Source organism: Styela clava, chromosome 14 (assembly GCF_964204865.1).
Source record: "Styela clava chromosome 14, kaStyClav1.hap1.2, whole genome shotgun sequence".
Lineage (NCBI taxonomy): Eukaryota > Metazoa > Chordata > Ascidiacea > Stolidobranchia > Styelidae > Styela > Styela clava.
In genome coordinates this window covers 5,886,142-5,906,690 of record NC_135263.1, presented here as the reverse complement: position 1 = coordinate 5,906,690, position 20,549 = coordinate 5,886,142, and the positions used below count along the sequence as shown (strand labels likewise).

At 35.5% G+C, this 20,549-nt stretch overlaps 1 protein-coding gene across 1 annotated transcript; it reads right to left on the bottom strand.

The window, feature by feature from the left end:
• Positions 1–213: 213 nt before the first annotated feature.
• LOC120341438 (SCO-spondin-like) lies at positions 214–18,885 on the bottom strand. The gene is made up of 14 exons (XM_039409942.2): positions 18,659–18,885; positions 13,329–13,472; positions 13,036–13,185; positions 12,331–12,610; positions 10,482–10,684; positions 9,103–9,196; positions 8,252–8,349; positions 7,836–8,046; positions 6,532–6,644; positions 6,069–6,255; positions 5,752–5,882; positions 4,644–4,964; positions 4,295–4,470; positions 214–3,821 (listed from the first exon to the last, which is right to left on the bottom strand). Exons 1-14 carry the CDS (start codon positions 18,747–18,749, stop codon positions 1,284–1,286), a joined length of 4,737 nt encoding a protein of 1,578 aa, XP_039265876.2. The 5' UTR covers positions 18,750–18,885; the 3' UTR covers positions 214–1,283.
• Positions 18,886–20,549: the final 1,664 nt, after the last annotated feature.

The following is a 20,549-nucleotide window of genomic DNA, read 5'->3' as shown; positions in this document are numbered from 1 at the left end:
AGTTCGATGACTGTCTGTGTTAGCCAAGTGAATATACCCCCTGCCTATAAGTTTCAGACTCTTCATAAAACTTGATGTAAAGTAGGCGAACAGAATTAGTCACCTCCATACTGGCACACACTTCTGGAGCGCCCAACAAATCACTACCTGTTTCCAAGCATAATTATTCATCAAACGATATTTTCCTTAACAAAATTTCCATTCCGTTTCAACTCCATCAGAAGGATTTTAATAAATTTGTATTTATTTTCCATAAAAATTTCATGAAAATAGTGTCTAGTTATAATGCTAATGTACAACCACGTTTAGTAGAGAGAATTAATTTACAATGATCCATGCATTTATATATAGTATAGATATGTATGTAATAAGAACATCGAGTCATGGAAAATTGCACAACTGAAAAATTAGATTGGCAAGATTTTTTCTAAACATAAATATTGGCATCACTTCTCGGAATATATACAAAAAGTATCAAAAATGTCAATAAAACACTGAACTATATTGCTGTAGGAAAGATGTACAAGCAGAAAGTATCGGAACAAAACTATCGATATAATAAGAAAATACGTTGAATTCATGAAATTTGGCAAGAAATTTAGCTAACATTTCCCAGTTAGTAATGTTCAGTTGAAAAGGGAAATAACACTAAGTTGAAATTAGAATTTTTTTTTAGAATATAAAATTAGTGTCAATTTGAATCAATCTCAGCGGGAAGAATGTTACCAAATTAATTATGAAACTAGTTAGTTACACGCGCTTCTAAAACAAAGCCTATTTTTAACAATGTGGTTGTTACGTTGATTAATTACTTTTGTATTAATTTGATGAATTTTGTTGAGAGATCAGTAAAGGATAAAGAGGATGTGAGTCACAAAACTCTTACATTTTTCTAAATTGTACAGCAAACATATTAGTAACCGTTTCGTGATATGGTGAGATTGGATACTGCTGTACGACGGCTCCTCTTGGCTTAGAAGGAAAGGGGAGGCTTTGTGTTCATATATTTGAGCATTTTTCTCAGTTTGTTAAGAGATTCCATCCAAGTGAAGACTTCGTGCTCATCTGGTACAGAGAAACCGAAATGGAACTAACTGATTAGTTAGGAAGCGTCATTCACGTCGGTACATTTTGGTAGCCGTCTCCGCAGGAATATTTGCAAGTATGTTCTAAAGGTTTAACAGTGGGTTTCATAATAGAATAAAATGGACTCCAGTAGAATTTCAATTCACGATTTATACTTCATACATCCATGCAAATAATTGGCTGTATTTGTCCCATATTTAGGCGCTGGCAAAAGCACATGACACCTGGCCTTCAAAACAATGCTTTGGATGTGTTCTACCTAAAGGTCCTGCGATACTATATGAACATTCTCTTCGACGATTTCGTACGTTTTGACCAGCTGAAACGACACATTTCTTTTCGTATTCCCAAGGTTTCCAAATTCTGCACGAATATTTGTTACATTTTCTTGTTTCCAGTGCGGGACCTAAAGCTTGGCAATCTCCAAATTTAAGGCCTTGAGTAAGACATTTTCTTGTGCGTCTCATTGTACCAGGCGAACAAAGACTTGAACACTCAGACCAATCACCCCATGGTGCGTATTTATTAGGGCAGGGGTCCGTACCACAAAGCACTTCTTTCCTGTAACAAGCGGTTTCTGTAGGCTGTTCTGGAGTCGATAACGTACCTTTTCCTAAGCATTTTCTTTCGCGGACTGATATTCCGGCTCCGCCACATTGTACAGCACATGGTCCCGTTCGCCATCTACTCCAACTGTCGCACATGGTTGCATGACATTTTCTTATTCGTAAAGTTTTAGGTGTTTTATTTCCCTCTTCACAATAATTTGGATCGACGCTAATACCGTTCATAGAACATCTTCTAACTGATGTTTGTTTACCGGGACCACATGATAAAGAACACGGCGACCAAGGTGTCCAATCGTCCCACGTAGCTATACATTTACCAAGACATTGTACGTAATCATTTCGGCATTCGTTTGGAACGTAACCTGTAACAGGTTCCAAACAGATTCGAATTCTTCTTGCCACGGCGGTGACGTTACATTCCGCGACGCACAGATGTTGTTGCCATGGAGCCCAACTTGGACAAGACCCAACATTACAATCTTCAGTTTCAATGGCACCTCCTAGGCCGTTTTTCTTGACTTTCATGCACTCAGCAGGATCGATAGTTTCATCTCCATTGTAACAAATTCTTGTTCTGTTCCTAATTCCTGGTGCGCATTTATCACTGCAGTCAGACCATTCGGTCCATGGTCCCCACCCTGGACCGCATCGAGGTCGACATGGAATTCGATCTACGAGGCATTGTTCTGGTGCTATTCCTGAATAACAATCCCGTTTTCGTTCTCTGGTAGCATTATCTTCTCCGCATATTCCATCGCATTTGTAATTCTCCTTCCAAGGACCATAGGACGAGCATAGTTTCATGTTGCAGTTCGCATATTCGACGATTTTACCAGGGTTCGTAGTACATTCCGATTCGTCAACAGGCTTGCCATTTCTAAGACACAATCGTCGTCGAGACCTTTTACCTGGACTACATTTGTCGTTACATGGTCCAAATGTGCCCCAACCACCCCATCTAGCGCACCTTGGTCTGCATCGCGTATTTCTATTATAACAATTCGGATTTTCTGCATAAGTAGTTTCAAGCCAAGTATCGTCACGTCCAACGCATGTTCTTTGTGCCGGCTGCGTTCCCGCTTTTTTACACGTTCCAGTGCATTTGCCCTTATCCCATTTGTTCCAATCTTCACACATACCGACATTGCAATCTCTTTTTTCGAAGGACTGTATTTCACCTCCGGGACAATCCATTGAATTTTGTTTGGTACCGTCTTCAAGTTGACATTCCCGGGTTCGTGAGCTTGTTCCCGGCGAACAGTTTCTAGAGCATTTCGACCATTTACTCCATTCTCCCCATTGGGCTGTACACGCGCGAATACATTTTTCTGTTTTAGTGTGACATGATTCTGGAATTTTTATAGTCAAAAAATTTGCAAGTACGTCATTGGCAGCACCGCCGTCTGAACATATTCGCCGGGTGGTTTTTAAACCCCGCCCACCACATCGACCCTGGCATTCTTCTTGTTGCCATTCGCCCCATACTTCACAAAATTTTTCATTGCATTGTACAACTTCCAAAGCGTTTCCCCCACAGAGATCAGGCTCAGCTTCGATGCCTTGTGTATCCATGCACCTTCTTGCGCGGGTGGTGATACCGGGTGTACAACTAGTACTGCAATCAGACCACGGGCCCCATAAACCCCATTGTACTCTGGGACATCGACGTCCAGTACATTTTTCGTCTATTCTATAGCATTCCCTAGGATGAATTGTAGGATTAAAATCTCCGCGCTTACAGAGTCGAGCTTTACGTAACATTCCGACGCCGTCGCAGTCAGCGTTACATTTTTCTGCAATAAACCAGTTATCCCATTCCTTACATCTTTCGCCTTCACAAGTAATCTCTTGCATTTGGGATTCACCAAGATCTCTAGCGCAAAACGTGGCCGGTACTTCTACGGGACCAATTTGTGGAGAGAGTTTCAAACACGGTCGCTCACGGCTTTGTTTTCCTGGCGTGCATTTGCTATCACATTGGGTCCAGTTACCCCATTCACCCCAGATATAAACGCAGTCTCTGTTGTTAAAGCATTGTGTTGTTTGTAGAAGGCATTCTTCCGCATGAACTGCAAATGCTTCTGGCTGAGACGATGCCAGTGCCTTTAAGTCGTGCATAGGAAGGGATTTAAGAATGATGACTTGGGTGCTGGCAATTCTTCCTTTCTGTAACATAAATTAAAAAACCTAAATTTGGTCAAATATGAAGGAATTTAATATAAATCAAAGGATGTGTGACAAGGGATGTCCAAAACGAGGCAAATATTCGAATAAATTCGAAATTGGTTATGTTCGATTTATTAATTTCTTGATTTTAAGAATATTTTCGTTCGAAAATGTCTTTTTTATACATTTGATATTTTATTATAGACAAAAAATTAGTTAACTTCTGACAGAATGTTCATCTTAAATATTCTGCATAAACAAATTTGATTTATACGAATTTACAATAGTCTTGAAGAACTCCTCTTGGGGACCAGATCCACTGCAGAAATATTCGACATTTCATATATATTAAAAACATATATTTGAGCTAATTAGACATTTCGAACAAAAATCAAAAAACTAACACCGCTAGAATTATTGCAATTAAATAAATTGTGAATAAAAAAAATATAGCGTATAAATTAGATAATTACCGTGTACGCAAACTTTTCACACAATCTGAATCGTGTCGAGTTTCCGAAGCTTTTGCATTCTGCATCGCAATCGTCGTGTCCGATCCATGGGCCCCAAACTTCACACATTTCAGTATTGCACACTTTATTCTCTGTTTCAATACTGTTCTCTTCAAACGAAGGAGTGATCGGACAATCTATACAAAATTAAATTTATTTATGGCGTCCCAATTAGGCTAGCGTAACGGATTAGCGTCAAAAACTCAAAAAGCATAAAATTTACTAAGAAAGGTTTGCATACGTCATATCTTTTTTAATCAAAATTCGACTTTCTGTTCTGTCAAAAATGGTAAAATTAGGAAACCCATACCTTCAGGAAGATAACAAGTTCTAGTTCGAAGACTTTTCCCAGATTTACAAGTTTCTGAGCACGTGGTCCATGGTGACCATTCAGACCATAGTCCGCTTTCACAATCAAATAAATCCGTGCAAGTTCTAACTTCTAAGGCAGCACCGACACATCCAGAAGCAATATCGACTGCATGATCTAACATTACACCAACAGGAGAGACACATCTTCGTGATCGAAATTGTCTTCCTTCATCTGAGCACGGTGAAACTGCTTTGCATACACTCCAATCATCCCATTCTCCCCAACGTGATTCCATAGGCTGGACGAGGGTGGATATAACTGAAAGAAATAATTCGCATTTTAAAACTGTTAGGGGGCGGATAGAAACTATATAAGCGCGATGGCACAGTGTAAGATTTTTAGGGCCTAAAGTGGCCATGGATCGGTCCTTTTTAGGCCATGGGCGAAGGCCTCCATTGAGTACCATTTACGGTGGCCCCTTTAATTCTAAATAAACTGGCTGTGATTTGCTTGATTCTTCAACTGCAATACATATATTTTTTTGCTTGGTTGGTTATTAATATCAAACAATTAAAATAACTGATGGAAACATATTCAAGATGAAACTTGGTGTTTTTATAGAAGAACAGCTGGCCACAAGTGTTGAAAGTAATTGGATCAGTTTGAGATCAACTAGCCTAGAGCCACTGGTCATTTTCTACGAATTGCAGGTCAAAAATTGATAGAAAACAACACATATTTTCTGTGATACTTCTAAAAATCACAATATTTTACCTACAACTTCCATTTTTTTGAAATTTATTTCAACTGAAGTAAATTATTCTATCCAATAGGCTTATTCTGGACTGCTTCCAAGTCTTATGTTAAGTAAAAACATCCGCTGACCTAATCCAGTGGTCCCCAAACTTTCATGATGTGTGGCCCCCCTTCCAAACACTGTCACCGTGTTTCCGTGGCCCTCATATCAAGTGGTACTTGGTCAAGACATTTGCTCATCGCCTCAGTAGAATCTCTCCGTGACTCCTACCACGCGTGGGATAGAGCACTGATTGAAAAACCCTTTGTTGAGCAAGTCTATATAAGTTTAAAAAAATTATCTACTAACTTGAATCATGTTTGCTGATAACTTCTGTCAGATTTCTCTGTTCTATCTTCGGTGCTTGACAAGGAGATTCAGAATCAGAATCAAATACTTTCCAAGGTCGCCAACAGCATCCACTGTTTACACATTCGTCTCTGGATAATATAAAAATACATAATATTATTATAATTGTAGTCTTTTCAATTAAATTTACTAACAAAAACGAATCTGTGTTAGTGAGCAGCGAGACTCTTAATTAAATCAACCCGATCCATAAATAACTGGCGTTATTTACTCATGTGCAGTAAGTTTTATTAGATACATACTATCAATGTACAAACCTTGTGAAAATCTCATCGCTCCCGCACGTTGTTTGGCCTATATTTCCACCGTTTATGAAGCTTGCAGCCGGACAAAATACTGTCATCAATGAATCCTCTTTTACAAAATTTCTTTCGGGAAGAGACGGACGCCAAAAATTTGGTCCCTCGAACGGGATACTAGGATACAGGTCCACCAATTTGTTTTCTATAAAAATAAATCTTGTAAGTCTGAAATCGGGGGATTTTTGATGGTACGTAAAAGAATGGAAAATGCGGATATAGCTCTTATAGGACGTACTACATGAATTCACCCACAACGAGTCTCTAAAAGAGCAATTACTTATGTTAGTTGATATAGTAAATTTCGAATTTCCAAAACATGTTCCGGTTAGCTTAATAAGCTATATACAATTTATTGCCCCGTTTGTGATATATAGTTTTCTCGATTGCCTAATTTTAGTAAAATAAAACAAAAACATACCTTTTGTAATTTTCGTGTTTCCAATCAAATCTACTTGTGGTCTGACGCATGTTCCTTTACCGTGTTTCTTGGGATCATCAACCCAGCAACAGAACATAGACATACACAACCGCCTGAAACACAAGTATTAGTGTAAGAAGAATATTTGGGCGCTAAATATTTGGTAGTTAAAAATGGTAGAGTCTTGCACTAGGCTATGGAGTCAGAGTTAGGCATGACTTCATTGGACTGATTGGAGTGATAATTTCAAACTATCCGGATTCGGAATTTCAGACTTTTTGTGGTAATAGGCAAAAGAAAAAAGTAAGCGTTTGAAGAACCTTGCATGAGACAAAGTTTTTGTTGTCAAAATTTGATTTCTTCGGGAGTTAGTGCCGAAGTCGAAATTTTTCCTAACTCGAAATCCAGAGTTTTTCCACCCGGAGTCGGAATTCGTAGTCGAATTTTTTTATCTCGAAGTCCGGGGCCGAATTAAAACAAATTTTTGGTGAATGCATCGTGCGATGCTTTATAAGTCTATAGTAAAATTGTAATCCATATCAAAATTAGAATCATTCAAAATTCTTAGCCGACCGGCCCTTCAGCCACGTTTAACAACTAATAAATAATCTTAACCGCGGCTAAGTTCATTCTAAAATATTTGTTATTAACAGAACAAGGAACACCCTGAACAACATTCCGTGGGCGAATCAAACTTGCGAAAAACATGCCGAGTTTGTTTATATCAACGGAATGATAAAACGACGTAGATGGTATCTCGATGCAATATTTAGATTTGACTAACAACGGATGCAATTGTATAAAATACAGAATTGCGTATATCGCTTGTTAAAGAGTTCGAATATGGACAATCTATTTGCCATCTAGTCCGATAAGAAGATTTTCATTTATACCGAATTTAAGATTTTATAAATTCATCAGTAATTTTCCGTGGTGCAATAAGAATTAAGGAAACCTATTATAAATCAGTGTTTCTCGAACTGGACCCCTAGTCCCCGTAGAAGCCTTCAGAGTGTTTTTGAGGGGTCACAAGCAAATGCCTTCAGGTTGCATTTGTGATGATTACATTAAGTAAAAGTGTGTTGACTAAATTCTTTGCACATAATGTATTTTTTTTTGTTGTGATTATTAAACGTGGCAAATAAAATAACGCGTTCGAACCAAAACTATTTTTTATGGGAGAACAGGGGTCGCGAAGTGCTAAAAGTCTTTGAAACGGAGCCCTGAATTTAAAAAAAAAACTGCTCTAAATACATTGTAGTACAGCACGATTAAGCCACAAGCTACACCATTCATTTATTTACCGTGTAACGCCCTTTTCACACAAATCTCCATTGACAGTCTCCGGACACAACATTATAAGAGAAAAGTCGTTATAAACGAGTTCGCTGGTTGGTGTCGATGACGTCACAATTTCATGTTCCTGAGTTGGTTCAGTCGGTTCCTCGCGTGGTTGTTGGGCCTCAATCGGATCGAAGGGCACCCAGTCTCGCATGGCACCTTTCCCTTCTACATCTAAGACATAAAAAGCGAGATTATAAAAGCTTTAAAGTGATTTAATAACACTTCAATATGCCAGAAGTTGCAATTGTTACATGAACAGAACTAATCTTTGGGAGCCTACGATATCCAAAACTCACTTGACAATAATTTGACCCGTTAACGGTATCGTAATTGTGCATTAACTAGGTTACCACAGAAACAAAATACCGTTACTTACCGTCAGTAAATGTAGCAAATGGTTGGTATGAGATTGTTGGTGCGAAGCAGATTTCAGTCGACTGATCCCAGCAGCATGAATTGGCCGTACATTCATCACTGAAAATATATATTTAAAAATTATTAATCTATCAAGATGCAAAAAAATGTGAATATATTTAGGCTATGGCTTTTATAATCCAAATATCTAATTTAAGAACAAACATAAACTTTATTTTATTGTAATTTTGCATTCTTTTTCTCTGTTTTTGTGGGCGTTACTTATTTTGAATTCTGAAACGAAGCACCAATAAAGGTAAACTATGATCGCTTGACGTATCATATTACAAAATCGCAGACAGTGTAATTTAGGAAAAGTCGTGACCTCCGCTATTGCTTGGTAATATGATGTCTAAATTTATAATTTCATCAAAACGTACCATTGAAATTTTCATTTTTTTTCTGTAGTATGCAAGGTGCGCCTTTTATAGATATATAATTCTGTTTCAACCTACGACATAGGCATATTAGGTACTCCCGTAGTGTGTGTACCAGGTTATAGTTAGGCCATAATTTTATTACGATTATTCTCATTTTAGTTCTATTACGAGTTCGGGACTGTCTGTGTTAGCCAAGTGAATATACTCCATGTCCATAGGTTTCAGTCCCTTTACACAACTTGATGTAAAGCAGGCGAACAAAATTATTTACCTCCATATTGGTACACATACTTCTGAAGCGCCGAATATTACACGTCTTAGATAATGATATGTTTGAAAATTACTGAGAATGCGCTACATAAAAAAATGAAAATCGTCATATGTGCGTAATACTTATTCAGCAATTCTCATTTATTTAGCGAAGGTCAATTACCTGTTTGTTGCTGAGGCCTGGCACAGTTGGCTCTTATCTCCGACTCGACAACTTCTTGTGAAAACACCCCGATTGCCGTTGGGTATCAATTCGTCTGTGGACAACAAATGTCGGATTAAGATAAGATTTTTCACATATTTTTGTTGCGAAATTTAGCAACAGACGTCATTGTCCATTTTGGTTTAGCGGTCGGCGATTTGAAATTATCTTTGATTTCTAAAAGATGATTTTATAATGTGTCGCAAAATTGGAAAATTAGTTTCCGATACCGGGTGGATTTGATAAATAATTTGATCGTCAATGCTTGAAAATGCATCTTCAATAAACAAGCGATGCATCTCGGAAGGAATATATCACTCAAATCATAATTTCAATAACATAAGAAATATTAAAATAATAAAGATATACGAGACAAAAAAATATATATATAAAGAAAGTACATGTGAAGAAAATGATTATCGAATGTGCTAAAACTTGTGTAATAAATAGTCAAATACAGTGCGCGGTTAAATTAGATTTTACCTGTATTTGAATATAAAACAAAAACAATTATGTGAATGAACATAAGACGAAATACGATTTTATTTGAAAAAAATCCCCGCGATCCACCACATCAAATACCAATTTTTAATCTACTCTATTCTCGTAAAGTAACAATAGAGAACCACAAGCCACCGCCCACGGATGAAATGATATTCCATAAACGAAACACGATCTAACCAATATATGATATATATGTATTGGGTTCCGGGCAGAAGATATTTGTTACACATAATCTATTAGAGATCGAGAATTTGAAACGCTATCCGAAAATGAATGCAAATCGAGGCCGCACAAAATTTGCAGACAACATTCTTAGGCAAAGAAAATTTGAAATTGACTGTAATCTGTTTACGGGTTAAGACGATATAATTTTCGAGGTCCTGTACGAACAGCTACTGGGATATCTAACGATATGCGAGGAGTGATTATTTTGTAATGGAACGAAGACGCTCCGGTTACGCATTGCAAATTTGACTTACTATACCTGGGTATATTAGGCATTGGACTCGAATCCGAATTGCATAATCTGCGATGACAACACATTTAAGGGTACTCCCGTGGTATGTGTACCAGGTTAGGGTTAGTTCATAATTTTATTCCGATTCCCCTTATTTTGGTTCTATTACGAGTTCAGGGACTGTCTGTGTTAGCCAATTGAATACCCCCCTGCCCATAAGTTTCCTCCATATTGGTGCACATACTTCTGGAGCGCACATTTAGGACTGTCGCTTGACCACCAAGCATCGCGATTTATATATCTTGCACCGTTTACATCATTGCATATTACTGATATGCTTGTATAAACATCGAAAAAAACAAAACAATTTTAATAATACCTTCAGGTAATTCGTATGGTTCTATTGTAACTTCTTTCTCTATTTCTTCGCCTTCCTCTCCTTTTTCTTCTCTACGAATAGGTTCCACAGTCGGCATCATTCCTTCAGGTATTCTGGCTATTCTAGGATACACACAGTTGGTTGTTGATTGTTTGGCTGCTAAAGTCGGGTTCCAACAACATAGGCGATTTACACAGTCTCTCCTAAAAAGAAATTGAAAAAATAAAATACTATAGATACTTGTTTTAGTACACATGAACGATCCTGACGCGACGGAAGATCCAATACTCCAAGTCGCATTAACACAATTTTGGGAACCACTGTTTTAACCAGTAAAGCAAAATGAAATAACACCTTTTTATCACCACAATTATGCATTATAAAGTCTAATTATTCAAAAAACTCCAACACGCGAGAAATTAGTTTGTTTCATGTAAACAGCATATTAAATATTCTTTACCTATTATAATGGCATTGGCATAATACTCATTAAATATCCAGACATAATTCTAACTCCCTACACTTGGAACAAAAAATGCATTGTCACAATAAACTAAACAGTGCTGCTCCTTGGCTCTAGCAGTATGCCGGTCAAGGCATTAATCATAACCGTATAAGTAAACGGTTTCGATATTTCTGACAACATATATATTTTATTTTATATATCGCATGCCAAAGTGTCCGTGCTTTTATTGGCAATCCATAAGTTTTGGAACGAGGGCATAATTCGGCTATGATATTTTTCGTTTCAGCATACCTCGGATTCCGTTATCGGTACTCCTGTAGAGATAGTGTATGTACCAGGTTTGGGTAAGGCCATAATTTTATTCCGATTTTCCTTACTTTAGTTCTATTACGAGTTCGGGGACTGTCTGTGTGTTTCCCAAGTGAATATACCCCTGCCCATAGGCTTCCGTCCCTTTACACAACTTGATGTAAAGTAGGCAAACAAAATTGGTTACCCTCCATATTGGTACACACACTTCTGGAGCGCCCCGATATCAGCTGAAATGATTTAGTTGATATGTTACGTTCAGAAATATCACGTTTGAGTCACTGAACTAATGGCGATTTATATCAGAGATCTGTAACAACGTGATTTGAAATTATACTTCAAGTTATATAATCAAAATAATATAATCACGGCAGGAGTTCATATGATAAGTGTTTTCGAAACTATATTCGATAAATAATGAACTTAATTATTTTGGTTCCATTGTTTTGCTTTGTCACGCAAAAAATTAAAATTTCTTCTTCCGCTTGTTTGAAAAAAAACATTTCTGTCTTTAATTATCTCGATTTTGACAATTTGGTATGATACAAATGTGAAGTAAATTATTATGACGTCAATGCCATTCATATTGTATTATTTTTTAGAGTATTTGGAAATAATTTGTGACTTTTGATAGCTTGGAAATCAATTATTCCTGAATTGTTTTAAATTAAATATAGATTTCACGGGTTCTCTTCCTTATCTTCAAGTGATTGATTCTAACTATAAATCAGAAATCATTTAAATTGGATAATATAAATTATATTATAAAGTATGATTTCATTGCCAAAGCAATTTAGGAGAGTACTTTAATTAAACGGGATTTGTATATCTTTATTGTGAAATACAACTATTGTAATCAGAGTGGTAAATGTCGAAAACCTTACTTACAATCGAGTAGGCTTCGTCAGAAGAAGTATGCAATTTTACTCTGAGTATATTTACCCACATGCAGAATATCAGCAACTACATATTCACCTTTGATACATAGACGTTTGTATCTATAGATGTTTGCACCCACGAGGATTTAAGAGTGAGAAATAAATAAATAAAATACATAGCAACATTTTTACTTACATTAAAATGTCTTTCCCTCCACATGATTTCGATCTGGAATCGTATGGACATTGTACTAATACTTTTCTTCCTCCAGCTAAGGACGCCATTGAAGTTCTAAAAGCCACACTTTCTTTGTGATCTATCATTTGGTTTCTCATGACGTCATGTAGTCTTTCGGCGCCAAAATTTTGAAGCTTCGATAACGACAAATGGAGGTCTCTTGACTGAGCTCTTGATATGCGTTGTGGAGTGAGCGGTGTTGTTCTCGGCTTGTAAGATCCCGGCCCGTCGTATAAACCTATTCAAAACAGAATTTGGCAATTAAAAAAGGATTGCGGTATCCGAAATGATTTCATTGTAAATCCTGAGAAATGAACGATACTGACGATTTTCAATAGTTTTATCCAAGCGATGGCGAAGATACATGAAAGAATTGTGCGATTGCGCGGGACTCCAGATCCGAACTCCGGAAAAATTTTGATTACAAAAACTTTGGCTAAATCGTTAAGAAACCTCAATAAACTCAACGATTTTAAGTGTTTGTAGAAATTTTTTCCAACTCCGGAATGCAGAATTTCTACTCTGACTCCAAATCCGGGAAATTTGAAAACACGACTCCGAATTCAGTAAAAACATGCCAGCACACTCCGCTCCAGACTAGCACTCCACAATTCTGGTCTCAATCGTCATTGAATTTGATATATCTAAATGTATGAAACTTACTGAATGCACGATAGCATGACGGAGTGTAGGTGGAATCAAAGCAACAACCCCTTTGTTGACATAATTTGCTTCCTGCTGTGAAATGCACACGATCGCAGGGTCTTCGCTTTTCAAGTTGGATATGGCATTGCGACAATTGGTGACATTTTGCTGAAAAGGAAAGACAGTTGTAAACTTTTGATCGTTTTGACCTTAGTTTTTGTAACATGAATATTTGAGAGTTACGTCACACACGTTAGCATGTGGGCTCAAACCTTTTGAAACAAAATGTTAGCAACAATAAAATCGCATACCAGTTGGTTTGAAGCATGTGGGTGTTCCATCTGTTGACCTCTTTGATGAAGAACAACATCCTGCTGTTTTGCATTCGTCTTCTGGTAGAAAAGCACCGGCATCGCACGCTGTTCGTAACTGTCGTGCTACCCAGCATTGACATTCTGAAACAAAATATTTGTCATAGGTTGCCAGATTTATACTATATTGGTAATTTTTGAACAATGCATAATACTTTAGCCATTCATTATTTTATCGCTCTTAATAAAAAATATATATTTCTCTACGATTTTTTATTTAAAATTGCCTCAAATTATGTGGAATTTATTTTATGCGGAAAATTAATTTTTCTGCATGTACATCAAAATGACCAAAGAGTGACTCATGTCATGTTATCTCTTCTTATCGTTAGTGTCAACCGTAATTCACGAGGGCGTGAATTACGAATAATTTCTTCAAATTTTTCCCCCTTTTCAGAGAATCTGTCGTTGGTGCAGTGAACGACAATCACGGATACAAATAACTTATCAATATAATAACAAACGTTTAAATTTCGTCCCAATCGTGACCTTCACCAAGTTGTTAAATGTCAAGAAATGAATTATTGCAATTAGAAGCATTGATAAAATAGGTAGATACTAGAATGGTTTACCTCTGAAAACCAATTTTATTGAACTTCAGAAACTCGCTAAATCCTAAAAATGCTCTTATTTTCTCTTCACTTATTTTTAAGCTTTGATGGATAGGAGTTGGTGATCACAGCAGGTATACGCGAGTGTTAAAACTTGTATAATAAAAACATCAAGTCATGATATGGAATTAATTTAGGAGAAAAATTATCCTAATTCATGTAAAATAGCTTATCCTATGCCACGCAATTAAAATCCTGCAATGTTTAGTCTACCCGATATACAATTTGAAAATCTCAAAAACAGAGTCGCCAGAGGCAAATAAAATTGTGAATATTTAATAAACGAAAAGGCGTTTACCGTAAGCATGTCCCAGATAATTAGTTTACAATTTTCTTCTGATAATGAGTTTTAAGCGCAATTGATTGCACTTAAAATTTTGCGGTAAATCGTGATTATTGAATTCCCATCACAAGTAAATGTTTGTATAACGCCATCTTATACACAACAAATAATTATATACTCTAATTAATTTGCATTTCACAATCGATATCAACCAGTGTCTTCTGAACAATATACTTTTATTCCGGCAATAAGGACATTTATTTTGAAAAGTTGATGCCAACTATCGAAAAATATCGTATATTGGAACAATTTTCGATACCAAATTTTCATGTTCGAAATTTTTCAGAAATGTTTTCGCGATTAAATGACATTTTAATTGTTGGAACGTGAGTGAAAAGGATATCATGACGTACACCTAATCTATAAATTTTTTGCGCTGCGTCATTACGTACATATGAAAACAATATTTTTATTTATAATTATTATTAACCGAATAAGATATTGCAATGTGGCCAAAGCGGTTCATGCATCGTTCTAAATTTGATGGAAATTTATATGACAGGTCAAGAGACTTCCAATCATTAGCAAATAAAAAAACAGACTCAAAAGGAACTTGTTTCTTAAGTCCCGAATAGCAAGAATTAAATTTACCTTATTTATTTTAGACCAGGCAAAACTAAATGGATTATAGCAAAGGATATTTACAAAACCAAAATAGGTGAACGTTTGATTCAAACTCCGCGAAAAACACAAAGTATGAAACAAAGAAAAATAAATATTAATCATAAATTTTATATAAAATATAGAAGTTATGTGGTATGAAACCGAACTCTTGGTGCCAGAAAAACGAGTGGAATATATGCCCAGTTAGCGAACGGCCATCCGCTGGCCATAAATTGACTGAAACAATTAAAATGTGGAAATATGCTTAGAAATAAACTCCCGCTTTTAGCACTTCACGTTCCGATTTTAGGGAAATGTAAGACAATGAATGATCGCGCAATTTCGTGGACGAGGGCAATAAATAAAGGTTTTATTTTCTATAATCTATCATTGCTATATCACGCAACTGATTTTGAAAAAATTGATTTAAGCCGGTCTACAGGTTAGGTCACATAACATAGACCACGTCATCACGTTAAACATTTAACAAGAAGAACAGGTAGTTAGGCTTGCATATATCACCAAATTGCATCGGTCGTATTTGCCTTCAATTCAGAATGCCGACAAGACCGGTAATAAGTCTAATATTATCCAAGGTTGACGGTAATTCTCAATCAGCAAAGCGCATAATATTTGAAGACTCTGGAGAAAATTCATCACAAATTAGAAATATAAAATATCGTTTTTCACAATAGAAAAGCCGTCGTGAAGATATTTCATGCCATCATAATAGTACAATGTATTGGTCACGTAACATTTCCATTGGAAATGCCGACAGAATGTGCCCCTATTTGGTAACAAAGAACTGTGCTTGGTAAATTAATTACACAATATGTTACTGGCAACGAGAATAAGTATAGACTCATAAAGCGTTTAGAAATAGGTTATTTATTTATATTCGCCTCTTATGAGGCTAATATCACGGGAATGTTTATTTTGCAATATTACTTAACACAGTATCCTAATTGGAATTCCGAGTACGTTGCTACGTACAAAACCCGTTGCCACTTTTCACACCGAGTTCGTGAGATACTTTAAATTGTTTTCGCGGATAGTTCAGTAGTCATGTAAAATCGCAATCGCCATTTTTGTCGAAAGACGATATTTGCATTTGGAAGGATGAATTATGTAATATGAATTGGCAATGTGAAAAAGTTTGGAAAGTCTGGCACACGAAAGTGTATCATCATTACCTGCATTGTAAAATTACAGATAAACAGACGTTAATTTGCTGAATATCGTTAAATTCACCAGCTTTTACGTAAAGTTTGGTCGTGATGGGCTAAAACAAAACAACACACCTTCGTAGAATAGGTAGAAGTAGAGACAGCATTTGAGAGCGATATGAATTATCATTCTCACAGTTATTACAAATTCGTGGCTCTGTTACGTCATAATACATAATTTTAAATTGATTCCAGGATGTCATATTCGTATAACACAAGTTTTGATTAATTATATCGTGTTATGGTATATATATATTCTTGGTTATAATGTTGTAAATATTTTGATATATCGTCCGTGTTGGATTTCTCATTGTGCGTAAACGTGGTTTGAACCGTACTATTTCAATTTTTAGTTCTTAATTACCGTCAATATAAAACATGACCTCCCGAAGTGGATTTAAGCCATAATTAATTCAACCTCGTTATAATTGACAATGATGTAATGTATTGCACTTATGAACGTAGAATCGTGGGTATGACATTTAGGTATGTATACTTTAACGTTCATTTATGATGTAGGCGACAGTTACCAGCCATTACGCTATGTCTAGATCAGGGTGTCGGCACTTTTATCTTAAACAAAACACAATTGAATAAATCGTACACTGTAATGCCAAAAATAGAATATATTTAAGTCATGTACATGGCGTTTTTCACTAAAATGTCCTCACATTATTCCATGCCCAAAATAGCCGCATTGTCACACAGTTGATATGATCTTACCGGCATTCTGCAGGAATGTTATGGAAATGGGTTAATAATACATCTCCCTTTTGCAACGAATTCCACATTAACGATTAGAACGAACATTTCTGGAAAATACTATTTATATTTGGACGAATGACATTTACTTAAACTTTAAATTTGAACTGACATTTTGGTTCTTAGAATATTAGTTATTAAGCTTTACGCAATACGTTGCAAAAATATCGACTATTTTTTATAAGAATATTTCTCATTTTAAAGTTATACTGTACACTAATTTTCTTTATATTACCGTATTACTAACACCGCCCGTTTCAATAAAAATTTATATTAAAATTAAAATTAGCAAAAGTAATTTACATTAGAAGGTCAACTTCTCGTTATTGTGGATTGAAAAACGTTGTGAAAACATATAATATGGAATATAATAACTTTCGGTTTTTGACTCGAAGTTTTTTTTGTCTTATACTAATAGATTAATTGTCTTATTTCGAATACTATTTTTGAACATTTGCATCATTGATAAACATTCAAGACATAATATGAGTTATCACATATCTGGCTGGCACAGAGCTAATGTTACAATCTTCAATAAAGTTAGCACCTTCGCTCTAAGTCTAGACTAGACTAAAAGATGTCTCTCTGATATTTGATCTCATTGAAATTGGAAGTATTTAAGTATATTCATTTGATATTTCCAATCCAATAACATACCATCTGGGATTGTGGACGTGCATTAAACACCAGATTACCGTAAAATAGACTCCAACTTAGTATTTTAAACTTGTTATACCGGTAAGGCTAGGCGTGACAACGTAACGTGACTTTTGCGAACGTCAATTACGCTGCCTACTGCAATCACCGGTAAAATTATAGACTGTATTACTCCGATAATGAATTTAAATACTGACCTTTTGCTAACCAACATCAAACCGTTTATTTATGCATGCCACATCCGATTTTAATTAGTTTGTGGATAATTAATTAGGGAAATTTTTGGTTTGAAATAGTTAATTCTAGGACAGGCGTTTAATCTAATTTTATAACAGGAAATAAAACAAACATGCCATACTTCACACTTCCTAACTGAGGGGGAACATCAAATAAGTACGCCGCAATATTATATTATCAAATTCTGAAATTCATATAATAACTATATCGGTTTTTGGGAATGTGGTTATTACGCAAATAAATTTGTGGTTGGAATTCAGAATTAAAAACGCATTTAACTTTGATGTTAATCAATTTGCTCTTTATATAATTATTACTTATCAGAATTTATCAGCTTATATTCTCGCTGAGAAAAATCCATGACGATATTTTTATGGCAAAATTCTCAAACAGAGTGTAAAATGGGTACTCCCGAAGTATGTGAACCAAGATGGCCGACACCGGAACGTAGTATGTGTACCAGGTTAATGTTAGGCCATAATTCCAGGTACAAATACTACGGGAGTCACTTGGTTAGTCCCCGAACTCGTAATAGAACTAAAATAAGGAAAATTGGAATAAAATTATGGCCTAACCCTAACCTGATATACATACTACGTTCCAGTGTCCGTCATCTTGGTTTACATACTTCGGGAGTACCGTAAAATGTTACAAAGGTTAGCTTTTATATGTCATGTTTGAAACAATAGGCATAGTAGAACTCGAGAATCGCTAACACCAAGTTGACGGACGTGCTGATCATGACATATGCCGCAGCTTTCGCCAATGACTAAAATAACAGTGTGGAGTAGAAAACATAATATTTCTACAAAATAAAAAACCTCAACTTACCATTTACATTTTCAGAGTCCGCATTTGTACTTCCGAAGAAAAAAAATAAAACAGCCGCCACCACAAGCGGCGAAGTAAACCGTAGCAACATTTGAATAAATAAATTATTCCAATCTTCTGATCAGTGGATTGGATTTGAACTAAAATATAAGATTTTCTAATTTCTTGAATACCATACAATTGTCTCGATTTTTCGACGTGGTTCTGTACACAGAATTGTTAGTATAATTTTTAATTTACTGGTTTATGCTGAGAAATAATTTAAAAATTGGTCACTTTACATCAAAAGGTAAAATTAAACGGTTTAATTAAAGTACGACACCCTGACAAACGAAGAAATGTTGTTACAAGGTGGTTTAGTGGATAGCATAGTAGAGTGAAAAAGTACTCGAACATATTCACATTTTTTTGCATTCTTCCATAAACATGCAACACAAAAATGTCATTGGAAATAATTTCGATTATATATACACATTTGGAGTGACAGGAAGCAGAGAAAAAACTCGAAGTTTTTGAAAGTCGTGATATAAATCTGATTGATTTTGACTTTCCAACTCGAACTTGTATTTGTTGTTTATTTAACATTTCAAATGAGTTTTCAATTTTATGCTCGATTTTTACACATTCATGACGAGCCAATAATTCTATCTAATGCTTAATACACTACATACAGATCTAACTGAGTAGCTTTGAAGCCATTTTGTTAAATCGCTGTGCATGATTGACGTATACTCTGACTGCATATTTTATTAAATCATTTTGATAAAAATCGGAGATACTCAACATGATAACTTATCCATGTAAAATATCACTAACGCCTAATTTAGCGGTTACGCCCCAAGATCAAACTTAAAGCGCGGATAAAGACAGTTACCAGCCCTATATATATATATATATTATATCCTAATTTTTGACGGTTTGTGGAAAGTCTGGGCGACAAAGACACCACAAATTGAACAATTCTGTTAATACTTACGACTTAAAAGGTGATTTTCTCATCACTCGATAACGACAATTTCATTTAACAAGGTCCGATAATTTAGTCCTTTCTGTAGCGACTACGCAAAACTTACATATCTGACGTACAACGGATAAAAACAATTATAGATATAAATGAATTGACATTCTTCTAGAAATACAACCGTGAAGTTGTGGAATAACTTCAGGTTACATTCGGTAAAAATATTTTTCCGAAAAGAAAAAAATCTCTGTGCATGAATGCAAATATTTTCTTTATTATTTCCTGTAAAATCCCAATCAATAATATATATTAGGGCCTACACTCAGAGTATACCTTCCTCTCAATAAATCATCTTTAGTATAAACTTAAAACTTATTTCAAAACATCCAGTAGGTAAGGGATTTTTATGGTTATTGAAAATTACCACCAAGATACACGCTGTCTTCTCACATCTATGGTTTCTTACAATGTGCTCAAATAATTTATATAAGTTATATATACAAGTAATCTTTAAGAATAAAATACCAGAGTCAATGCCGGAGCGCCAAGAGACGCGTCCCTTGTCCGAGTCGATTTTCAACTAAAGCTTGCTTTATCATTCTCTCGTTTACGTCGACGTTTCAGAGAATTTTTTCTTGTTTTAGAAAGCCGTTATAAATTTAACAAACGAAATATTTCGAGAATTACAGACATGTATATCAAGATATAACACAGTTACGCAAACTTTTAGGAAAAATCAGTAAATCCTATAATTTATTACCGGTAACTCAAAATATAGTTAAAATTAGTGGCGCAGACAATAATCCTTTATTTGCCAACATTATATAATTTATCAAAAATACTGATATTCGATTTACCTCTAAAAGAACGTTAAAGTAGCAATACATTTTCAATAGTATCAAGCTCCTTCTGTATACAATCTTAATTTTG